The 12,025-nt window shown below is 45.1% G+C and overlaps 1 protein-coding gene across 1 annotated transcript; it reads left to right on the top strand.

The window, feature by feature from the left end:
* The first annotated feature begins 994 nt into the window (after nt 1-994).
* Nucleotides 995-7,030, top strand: LOC127913262 (mucin-1-like). The gene is made up of 2 exons (XM_052485152.1): nt 995-1,016; nt 6,060-7,030. The coding sequence occupies exons 1-2, from the start codon at nt 995-997 to the stop codon at nt 7,028-7,030; spliced, it is 993 nt and encodes a 330-aa protein (XP_052341112.1).
* Nucleotides 7,031-12,025: the final 4,995 nt, after the last annotated feature.

Here is a 12,025-nt window from a genome sequence, read left to right as displayed (position 1 = left end):
GTGTGTGTGTGTGTGTGTGTGTGTGTGTGGGTGTGTGTGTGGATGTGTGGGTGTGTATGTATGTGTGTGTGTGTGTGTGTGTGTGTGTGTGTGTGTGTGCTTTTTAGCCCAGAGTAAGTATGTATTCCAAATGGAACATATTCACTATGGGTCCTGGTCAAAAGTAGTGCATTACTTAGGGTACCATTTTGGATTCTTCTCAACTCACTTGCCACATACCACAGGAACAAGGCTATTCAATCATTTATCATGTGCATTAAAATATATTCCATGTTCTGCCCAAAGCTGTAAAAGTGTAGTAGTTCCTTAACTTCCAACTCAACTGGCCGTAGGTTTTTAACTCCGTGGGTCATACACCTATGTGTGTGCGCGTGTGTGTATGTTTTACACTGCAAGTCTTGTGCATTACACTACAGCAGAGCTCTGAAAACACCACAATCAAGTTCATTTAACACTCTAACACTTTCAAAAGTGTTATTTTAACACCAGTACAGTGGGACTCATATGTTCACTGACACCATCTGACAGAGAGGAGGGAGACACTATCTGACAGAGAGGTGGGATACTTTTTGGCTTTTTCACTCAAATCAAATGTTATTTGTCACATGCACCAAATACAAAAGGTTTAGACCTTACAGTGAAATGTTTACTTACAAGCCCTTAACCAACAATGAAGTTGTAAGAAAATACCTATAAAAAAATGTATGAGATAAGAATAACAAATGATTAACTAACAGCAGTCATTTTTTTTTACATTTTACCTTTATTTAACTAGGCAAGTCAGTTAAGAACAAATTCTTATTTTCAATGACAGCCTAGGAATAGTGGGTTAATTGCCTGTTCAGGGGCAGAACGACAGATTTGTACCTTGTCAGCTCAGGGATTTGAACTTGCAACCTTTCGGTTACTAGCCCAACGCTCTAACCACTAGGCTACCCTGCCACCCCATAACAATAGCGGGGCTATATACAGAGTTTATTGGTACAGAGTCAATATGCGGGGGCACCGTGGTCAAGGTAATTAAGGTATTATGTACATGTAGGTAGAGTTATTAAAGTGACTATGCATAGATAATAACAGAGAGTAGCAGCAGTGTTCCAGAGAGGTGGGGGGTGGGGGGCAATGCAAATAGTCTGGGTAGCCATTTGATTAGATGTTCAGGGGTCTTATGGCTTGGGAGTAGAAGCTATTTAAGAGCCTCTTGGATCTAGACTTAGCGCTCCAGTACCACTTGCCGTGCGGTAGCAGAGAGAACAGTGTCTGACTGGGGTGGCTGGAGTCTTTGACAATTTCTAGGGTCTTCCTCTGACACCTCCTGGTGTAGAGGTCCTGGATGGCAGGTAGCTTGGCCCCGGTGATGCACTGGGCCGTACGCACTACCCTCTGTAGCGATTGTGCGACTTGCAGCGACTGTTTGATGGTTTGTCTTATAAGCTTCCGGGTTAGAGTCCCGCTCCTTGAAAGCGGCAGCTCTACCCTTTAGCTCAGTGCGAATGTTGCCTGTAACCCATGGCTTCTGGTTGGGGTATGTACGTACAGTCACTGTGGGGACAACGTCCTCGATGCACTTATTGATTGATTGATTTGGTGTACTCCTCAATACCATCGGAAGAATCTCAGAACATGTTTCAGTCTGTGATAGCAAAACAGTCCTGTAGTTTAGCATCTGCTTCATCTGACCACTTTTTTATAGACCGAGTCACTGGTGCTTCCTGCTTACATTTTTGCTTGTAAGCAGGAATCAGGAGGATATAATTTGGTCAGATTTGCCAAATGGAGGGCGAGGGAGAGCTTTGAGTCTCTGTGTGTGGCGTAATGGTGGTCCAGATTTATTTTCCCTCTGGTGCATATTTAAAATGTTGATAGAAATGATGTAAAACTAATTTAAGTTCCCCTGCATTAAAATCCCTGTCCACTAGGAGCTCCGCCTCTGTATAGAGTTTCCTGTTTGCTTATGGTGGTTTACAGCTCATTGAGTGCAGTTTTAGTGCCAGCATCGGTCTGTGGTGGTATGTAAGACAGCTACTAAAAATACATAGACCGTCCTCTTTGTGTGTGTGTTTGTGGCAAAAAAAAAACCACACACAGACACATACAAACAAAGGACTCAATACACAATAACTCCATCAATGTTAAGTAAATCAAGAAATCATTTTTCATTATATCAGGGGGGCGAGGTTGGAATCCCTGAGCTGACAAGGTAAAGATCTGTCGTTCTTCCCCTGAACAAGGCAGTTAACCTACTGTAGGCCGACATTGTAATATTTGTTTCTGAACTGACATGCCTAGTTACATTTCTGGCAACGCTTTTATGGGACTATGGAACATGAATAAAACCTTAATTGAAGTGTTAAAATCTGCCCTTTATCTTTGATTAGCAGATGTTAAAAATGAATCCAGACAGAATAATTTCAGTCTCTACGGGGGGCAGTCTGCATTTTAGGGGTTATTGTAATATTCATGATGCCCTCCACAATCTACAATTGAGGCAAAATCAGGAGAATAATATAGGATTTCCTCGAGGAAAAAACAGCTTTGAAGAGCTCTCTTGTTCTATCTCTCCCTCCCTGTCTCTCTTGTTCTATCTCTCTCTCCCTGTCTCTCTTGTTCTATCTCTCTCTCCCTTTCTCTCTTGTTTTATCTCTCTCCCCCTTTCTCTCTTGTTCTATCTCTCCCTCCCTGTCTCTCTTGTTCTATCTCTCCCTCCCTGTCTCTCTTGTTCTATCTCTTTCTCCCTTTCTCTCTTGTTCTATCTCTTTCTCCCTGTCTCTCTTGTTCTATCTCTCTCTCCCTGTCTCTCTTGTTCTATCTCTCCCTGTCTCTCTTGTTCTATCTCTCTCTCCCTTTCTCTCTTGTTTTATCTCTCTCCCCCTTTCTCTCTTGTTCTATCTCTCCCTCCCTGTCTCTCTTGTTATATCTCTCTCTCCCTGTCTCTCTTGTTCTATCTCTTTCTCCCTTTCTCTCTTGTTCTCTTTCTCCCTTTCTCTCTTGTTCTATCTCTCTCCCCCTGTCTCTCTTGTACTATCTCTCTCCCCCTGTCTCTCTTGTTCTATCTCTCTCCCTGTCTCTCTTGTTCTATCTCTTTCTCCCTGTCTCTCTTGTTCTATCTCTCTCCCTGTCTCTCTTGTTCTATCTCTTTCTCCCTGTCTCTCTTGTTCTATCTCTCTCTCCCTGTCTCTCTTGTTCTATCTCTCCCTCCCTGTATCTCTTGTTCTATCTATCTCCCTGTCTCTCTTGTTCTATCTCTCCCTCCCTTTCTCTCTTGTTCTATGTCTCCCCCTTTCTCTCTTGTTCGATCTCTCTCCCTTTCTCTCTTGTTCTATCTCTCTCTCCCTGTCTCTCTTGTTCTATCTCTCCCTGTCTCTCTTGTTCTATTTATCTCTCCCTGTCTCTCTTGTTCTATCTCTTTCTCCCTGTCTCTCTTGTTCTATCTCTCTCTCCCTGTCTCTCTTGTTATATCTCTCTCTCCCTTTCTCTCTTGTTCTATCTCTCTCTCCCTTTCTCTCTTGTTCTATCTCTCTCTCCCTGTCTCTCTTGTTCTATCTCTCTCTCCCTGTCTCTCTTGTTCTATCTCTCCCTCCCTGTCTCTCTTGTTCTATCTCTCTCTCCCTCTCTCTCTTGTTCTATCTCTCCCTGTCTCTCTTGTTCTATTTCTCCCTCCCTGTCTCTCTTGTTCTATCTCTCCATGTCTCTCTTGTTCTATTTCTCTCTCCCTGTCTCTCTTGTTCTATCTCTTTCTCCCTGTCTCTCTTGTTCTATCTCTCCCTGTCTCTCTTGTTCTATCTCTCTCTCCCTTTCTCTCTTGTTCTATCTCTCTCTCCCTGTCTCTCTTGTTCTATCTCTCTCTCCCTGTCTCTCTTGTTCTATTTCTCCCTCCCTGTCTCTCTTGTTCTATCTCTCCATGTCTCTCTTGTTCTATTTCTCTCTCCCTGTCTCTCTTGTTCTATCTCTTTCTCCCTGTCTCTCTTGTTCTATCTCTCCCTGTCTCTCTTGTTCTATCTCTTTCTCCCTGTATCTCTTGTTCTATCTCTTTCTCCCTGTATCTCTTGTTCTATCTCTCCCTCCCTGTCTCTCTTGTTCTATCTCTCCCTGTCTCTCTTGTTCTATTTCTCTCTCCCTGTCTCTCTTGTTCTATCTCTCCCTCCCTGTCTCTCTTGTTCTATCTCTCTCTCCCTGTCTCTCTTGTTCTATCTCTCCCTGTCTCTCTTGTTCTATTTCTCTCTCCCTGTCTCTCTTGTTCTATCTCTTTCTCCCTGTCTCTCTTATTCTATCTCTCTCTCCCTGTCTCTCTTGTTCTATCTCTCCCTGTCTCTCTTGTTCTATCTCTCTCCCCCTTTCTCTCTTGTTCTATCTCTCCCTCCCTGTATCTCTTGTTCTATCTATCTCCCTGTCTCTCTTGTTCTATCTCTCCCTCCCTTTCTCTCTTGTTCTATCTCTCCCCCTTTCTCTCTTGTTCGATCTCTCTCCCTTTCTCTCTTGTTCTATCTCTCTCTCCCTGTCTCTCTTGTTCTATCTCTCCCTGTCTCTCTTGTTCTATTTATCTCTCCCTGTCTCTCTTGTTCTATCTCTTTCTCCCTGTCTCTCTTGTTCTATCTCTCTCTCCCTGTCTCTCTTGTTATATCTCTCTCTCCCTTTCTCTCTTGTTCTATCTCTCTCTCCCTGTCTCTCTTGTTCTATCTCTCTCTCCCTGTCTCTCTTGTTCTATCTCTCCCTCCCTGTCTCTCTTGTTCTATCTCTCTCTCCCTCTCTCTCTTGTTCTATCTCTCCCTGTCTCTCTTGTTCTATTTCTCTCTCCCTGTCTCTCTTGTTCTATTTCTCCCTCCCTGTCTCTCTTGTTCTATCTCTCCATGTCTCTCTTGTTCTATTTCTCTCTCCCTGTCTCTCTTGTTCTATCTCTTTCTCCCTGTCTCTCTTGTTCTATCTCTCCCTGTCTCTCTTGTTCTATCTCTCTCTCCCTTTCTCTCTTGTTCTATCTCTCTCTCCCTGTCTCTCTTGTTCTATCTCTCTCTCCCTGTCTCTCTTGTTCTATTTCTCCCTCCCTGTCTCTCTTGTTCTATCTCTCGCTGTCTCTCTTGTTCTATTTCTCTCTCCCTGTCTCTCTTGTTCTATCTCTTTCTCCCTGTCTCTCTTGTTCTATCTCTCTCTCCCTGTATCTCTTGTTCTATCTCTCCCTCCCTGTCTCTCTTGTTCTATCTCTCCCTGTCTCTCTTGTTCTATTTCTCTCTCCCTGTCTCTCTTGTTCTATCTCTCCCTCCCTGTCTCTCTTGTTCTATCTCTCTCTCCCTGTCTCTCTTGTTCTATCTCTCTCTCCCTGTCTCTCTTGTTCTATCTCTCCCTGTCTCTCTTGTTCTATTTCTCTCTCCCTGTCTCTCTTGTTCTCTCTTTCTCCCTGTCTCTCTTATTCTATTTCTCTCTCCCTGTCTCTCTTGTTCTATCTCTCTCCCCCTTTCTCTCTTGTTCTATCTCTCTCTGTCTCTCTTGTTCTATATCTCCCTGTCTCTCTTGTTCTATCTCTCTCTCCCTTTCTCTCTTGTTCTATCTCTCCCTGTCTCTCTTGTTCTATCTCTCCCTTTTTCTCTTGTTCTATCTCTCCCTTTCTCTCTTGTTATATCTCTTTCTCCCTTTCTCTCTTGTTCTATCTCTCTCTCCCTTTCTCTCTTGTTCTATCTCTCCCTGTCTCTCTTGTTCTATCTCTCCCTTTCTCTCTTGTTCTATCCCCATCTCCAACCCCTTCTCTATCCCCCATCTCCAACCCCTTCTCTATCCCCCATCTCCAACCCCTTCTCTATCCCCCATCTCCAACCCTGGCCACAACCCCTTCTACAACCCCGGCCCCTCCTCCAACTTGGACGCTGCTCCAACCACGGCCACAACCCTTTCCCCAACCCCGGCCCATGTTCCAACCCTTCCCACAACCCACGCTCCAACTCAGGCCCCAGCCCCAGCTCTAACCCCTTCCCCAGACCCTGCTCCAAACCTGGCCCGTAATCAAGGCCCTGCACCAACCCCTTCTCCAGCCCCAGTCACTGCTTTAACCCCAGTCCCAACCCCTTCTCCAGCCCCAGCCCCTGCTCTAACCCCAGCCCCTGCTCTAACCCCAGCCCCTGCTCTAACCCCAGCCCCTGCTCTAACCCCAGCCCCTGCTCTAACCCCAGCCCCTGTTCTAACCCCAGCCCCTGTTCTAACCCAAGCCCCTGATCTAATCCCAGCCCCTGCTCTAACCCCAGCCCCTGCTCTAACCCCAGCCCCTGCTCTAACCCCAGCCCCTGTTCTAACCCAAGCCCCTGATCTAACCCAAGCCCCTGCTCTAACCCCAGCCCCTGATCTAACCCCAGCCCCTGCTCTAACCCCAGCCCCTGCTCTAACCCCAGTACCTGCCCCTGCTCTAACCCCAGCCCCTGCTCTAATCCCAGCCCCTGTTCTAACCCCAGCCCCTGATCTAACCCCAGCCCCTGCTCTAACCCCAGCCCCTGCTCTAACCCCAGCCCCTGCTCTAACCCCAGCCCCTGCTCTAACCCCAGCCCCTGCTCTAACCCCAGCCCCTGTTCTAACCCAAGCCCCTGATCTAATCCCAGCCCCTGCTCTAACCCCAGCCCCTGCTCTAACCCCAGCCCCTGCTCTAACCCCAGCCCCTGCTCTAACCCCAGCCCCTGTTCTAACCCAAGCCCCTGCTCTAACCCCAGCCCCTGCTCTAACCCCAGCCCCTGCTCTAACCCCAGCCCCTGCTCTAACCCCAGTACCTGCCCCTGCTCTAACCCCAGCCCCTGCTCTAATCCCAGCCCCTGTTCTAACCCCAGCCCCTGATCTAACCCCAGCCCCTGCTCTAACCCCAGCCCCTGCTCTAACCCCAGCCCCTGCTCTAACCCCAGCCCCTGCTCTAATCCCAGCCCCTGCTCTAACCCCAGCCCCTGCTCTAACCCCAGCCCCTGTTCTAACCCCAGCCCCTGCTCTAACCCCAGCACCTGCTCTAACCCCAGCCCCTGCTCTAACCCCAGCCCCTGCTCAAACCCAGCTCTATTCTCTGGCCTGATGGTAAACTGGAAGTGACCTCAGCGTCTGACCACAGAGAACTATAGGGAACCACATGGAATCTGAGAACACCACTATGTTTTCCTGCCTGTCTGTCTCTTGTCTTTCTGCCACGTCAGAGTCAGAGGAGAGGAGGGAGGGATGCTGCATTCCACCAAGGGGCCTGACAGACAAAGACCAGCAGGTCTGAAGGGTGGAAGAGGAGTGGTGTGTGCTTCCCCAGGCTGATCATCTGTTGCTGTCTAAATGATAGGTCTAGAGGAGTCAGGAGACCACCCCTCCCTCCCTCCCTCCTTCACACACACACACACACACACAAACACACACACAAACACACACCATTTCTCCCCAACCACCACGCATCTGTAGACCAGTAAGCCCCTCAGCTGGGCCAGGCCATGATGGATAGGGGCATCCATCCCTCAACCTCACCCCTCACACACTGAAGAGAGAGAGAGAGACAGAGAGAGCGAGCAAGACAGAGCGAGAGAGAGTGAGAGAAAGGAAGAGAGCGAGAGAGAAAGAAAGAAGGAAAGAAAAAAGAAAAGGAGAGAGAGGGGAGGAAAGGAGATAGCACAGCACGCCTCCTCCGACCCCCTGTAGATGAGAATAATTAGAATCCCATGAAACATTCAGCAGGGGTGGAAGTGTTGTTCTCCTCATTATGTGACATCATAAATGTGCACTACATCATAAACATGTACTACATAATAATCGTGCACTACATCATAAACATGTACTACATCATAATTGTGCACTACATCATAAATGTGTACTACATCATAATTGTGCACTACATCATAAACGTGTACTACATCATAATTGTGCACTACATCATAAACATGTACTACATCATAATTGTGCACTACATCATAAACATATACTACATCATAATTGTGCACTACATCATAAATGTGTACTACATCATAAATGTGTACTACATCATAATTGTGCACTACATCATAAATGTGTACTACATCATAATTGTGCACTACATCATAATTGTGCACTACATCATAATTGTGCACTACAACATAAATGTGCACTACATCATAAAAGTGTACTACATCATAATTGTGTACTACATCATAATTGTGTACTACATCATAGTTGTGCACTACATCATAAACGTGTACTACATCATAATTGTGTACTACATCATAATTGTGTACTACATCATAATTGTGTACTACATCATAATCGTGTACTACATCATAATTGTGTACTACATCATAATTGTGTACTACATCATAATCGTGCACTACAAGCCTGTTATTGGCAGTTCACAGAAAGTGTGACAACTTTATTCATCCTGTTCCTGTAACTGCACACTAAAAACTAAAACATGGTTCTATATAGTGCCAAATAAGGGTTATTTCAAACAAATCAAATTGTATTAGTCATATGCGTCCGAACATATGTAGACCTTACAGTGAAATGCTTACTTACGAGCCCCTAACCAACAATGCAGTTCAAAAAAATATGGATAAGAATAAGAGATAAAAGTAACTTGTAATAAAGAGCAGCAGTAAAACAACAATAGTAAGACTATATACAATAGTAAGACTATATACAATAGTAAGACTATATACAGGTGTACTGGCACAGAGTCAATGTGTGGGGGCACCAGTAATATGTACATGTAGGTAGAGTTATTAAAGTGACTATGCATAGATGATAACAACTGAGAGTAGCAGCGGTGTAAAAGAGGAAGGGGGGGGATGCAAATAGTCTGGGTAGCCATTTGATTAGATGTTCAGGAGACTTATGGCTTGGGGGTAGAAGCTATTTAGAAGCCTCTTCAACCTAGACTTGGCGCTCCGGTACTGCTTGCCGTGCGGTAGCTTGTAACCAGCTCAAAGGGTTCTTTGGTCAGTATGGTTCCACACAGAACCATCCCCCTTCCTAAAAAGTCATTTTTGGAACCCTAATTTTTGTGTGTGTAGTTAAGCGTGCCACTCCTTGAAAAAGCAGGAGTCACACAAATCCATCCAAGAAGAGCTTGGGCAACTAGACAAGCTTACAACTTTCCAAACTGCTTGACAACTCAACAGAGACTTATAACAACAAACGCTTTTACTTCAATTTGGCTCAACAACTGCTTACTTTTTACTTACAGTCAGAGTTCTTAACATTCGTAATTTCAACAAAGTCTATGAAGTATAACTATATAACAAAAGTATCAAGAGCTTACACTTACTTCTCACTTTCAGAGCATTTGGCTTTTCCACAGTCTATCAAGTATAACTGAATATAACACAGGTATCAGGGCAGGGTTTTGACAGACAGAACTGCCTCGTCATCTTAGATGTATTTTGTAAAGTAAGCTCTCAATATTCATGTTCTAACCAAGGTGATTTCTGTTGACCCTGCCGCAGTTGGAGAGCATGGCCTGTATTTTGGCAGAGCCTCCATTTTGGCTCTGAGACCAGCAGTGTCCTCTGACCATGCAGTGAATACTAAGCACTCTGAGCCACTGTTATCAGCACGGAGCCGGTCGGCCTCTGACCGTTAACCTCTGGTCCTGACCCTCACAAGATGATCACACTGCATTTAGAGGCATCCACAGAGCATGCTTACTAAAACACTTTCCATGACAGTACTAATCACACTACATTTAAAGGAATCCACATAGCATACTTACTAAAACACTTTCCATCAAAAAGCAAGCTTGTTGTGTTCTAGAATAAAATACTTTTCACACTATCATGCCCCACTGTGCTGGCTCAGGTATTTCCATTTCACACTGTCCTTATAGGATGGTGAATGATTACCCAGGACAGTACAGCTTGGTTTGGCTCGGCTTGGTTCAACTCAGTATTGTGGAAAGCCTTTTACATTTTGTTAAGGTAAAGGATCTCCAAAGCTGACAATAGTGATATCTCCTCAGCAAACCTTTTATGCACTTATGCATATTACCAGTATGTCTGTTTGTGAATGGCTTACATTCGTTCTGCCTGTTTGAGTGAAGACTCAATGACCGGCTCCTTTTGATCCAGAGGGACATTTAAAGAACATATCTTTTATTAGCTTGATATGCGACGCCATAAGAAAGACCTGAGAGACGTGTTTGAAAAAGACGGGTGGCTTTTTCATATGCTAATTTGATTATGTTTTGTAATTAAATGAAGTCTTCCATAATGCAAAAGCCACACTTTTCTCTGTTTGTATGCAGCATTTATTATGCCTCCTGCTGTGATCCATTATGTTGTCAAGATACGTTTTATTCTATGCCTCATAATCACCAGAACGTGATTACAGTACAGTATGTGCCTGTCAGCTCAACCAATCAGTGGGCGGTTGCCGGCCGGTTGCTAGTTAGCTATAAATCACAAATCCAAGGAAAGAGGAAAGTATAGATTTGTTTTTTATTGATGTTGCGCCAGATTTATTTTCAGCGTAGCACTTGATAATTTCTTTGTATTGAGAAGCTGTGGTTTGACAGGCTATCTGGCTGGTTGGTTTAGTTCAGTTTAGCCCTTCTGGCAGGATCCATCCTCTATTTCATATCCCATTATTGTCTGTGTGCGTGCTTGCGTGCGTGTGTGGGGTGCGTGTGTGGGGTGCGTGTGTGGCGTGCGTGTGTGGGGTGCGTGTGGGGTGCGTGTGTGGCGTGCGTGTCATATCCCATTATTGTCTGTGTGCGTGCTTGCGTGCGTGTGTGGGGTGCGTGTGTGGCGTGCGTGTGTGGGGTGCGTGTGGGGTGCGTGTGTGGCGTGCGTGTCATATCCCATTATTGTCTGTGTGCGTGCTTGCGTGCGTGTGTGGGGTGCGTGTGTGGCGTGCGTGTGTGGGGTGCGTGTGGTGTGCGTGTGTGGCGTGCGTGTGTGGGGTGCGTGTGGGGTGCGTGTGTGGCGTGCGTGTCATATCCCATTATTGTCTGTGTGCGTGCTTGCGTGTGTGTGTGGGATGCGTGTGTGGCGTGCGTGTCATGTCCCAATATTGTGTGTTTTGTTCCGGGTCACCTTCACACGGAAATGAGAGCTGCACAGCCTGGAGCTGAGGTGATTAGGAAAATATTTATCAGCAGTAGACTGTTTTCTCAACAGAAACAAGAAACGGATATCAACGCATATTGCAGATGGCTCAATTAACGGTATCAACTAATTCCTCTCTGTGGTTTCGCCTGAAAACACAATTGTTACATTTTAGAGAAAGGAGGCTGGATTTAGCACACCAATATTACCACAGACAGACACAATATACACTGGTATCATCTATGATTCATCCTCATAAAATGTTACCATGGAGACACTAAGGAAAAGAGAGACGGTATCTTGATCCCCAAATGACTTTTTTAGAAGCAAACAGGGTCTGTGTTTTGTGAGGGATTGACGTAGAGGGCAAACATCCAAACAGTAGATTGGTAAAAATTGGGTGGGAAACATTAAGCACTATTAGCTGTCATGATCATTTGCTCATTACTCTGTTTCCAGCCACAGTTTATATAAATAATATATACCACCGTTCAAAAGTTTGGGGTTACTTAGAAATGAGGAAAAGAGAGAGTGTTGGCCAGTAACCAAAAATATCTACATCGGCGTACAGAGGCCCATTATCAGAAACCATCACTCCTGTGTTCCAATGGCACGTTGTGTTAGCTAATCCAAGTTTATCATTTTAAAAGGCAAATAGATCATTAGAAAACCCTTTTGCAATTATGTTAGCACAGCTGAAAACTGTTGTCTTAATTAAAGAAGCAATAAAACAGGCTTTTTTTAGACAAGCTGAGTATTTGGAGCATCAGCATTTGTGGGTTCGATTACAGGCTCAAAATGGCCAGAAACAAAGCACTTTCTTCTGAAACTCGTCAGTCTATTCTAGCTACATTTTCAGATATTACACATTTCTAATTTTGTTAGCTAGCTGTTAGCTAGCTAGCTGACGTTAGCTGGCTGGCTCCCTAGCTAACTTTATAGTATGATGGTATTATTTGTATCCCAGAGTCGTTTGCTTTGCTAGTTAGAGCCAAATGTTAGCTAGCTGGCTGGCTTGC

This window comes from Oncorhynchus keta, chromosome 2 (genome assembly GCF_023373465.1).
Source record: "Oncorhynchus keta strain PuntledgeMale-10-30-2019 chromosome 2, Oket_V2, whole genome shotgun sequence".
Classification (NCBI taxonomy): Eukaryota; Metazoa; Chordata; class Actinopteri; order Salmoniformes; family Salmonidae; genus Oncorhynchus; species Oncorhynchus keta.
The sequence above is the reverse complement of the archived record's forward strand: the minus strand, read 5'-3'. Positions and strand labels throughout refer to the sequence as shown.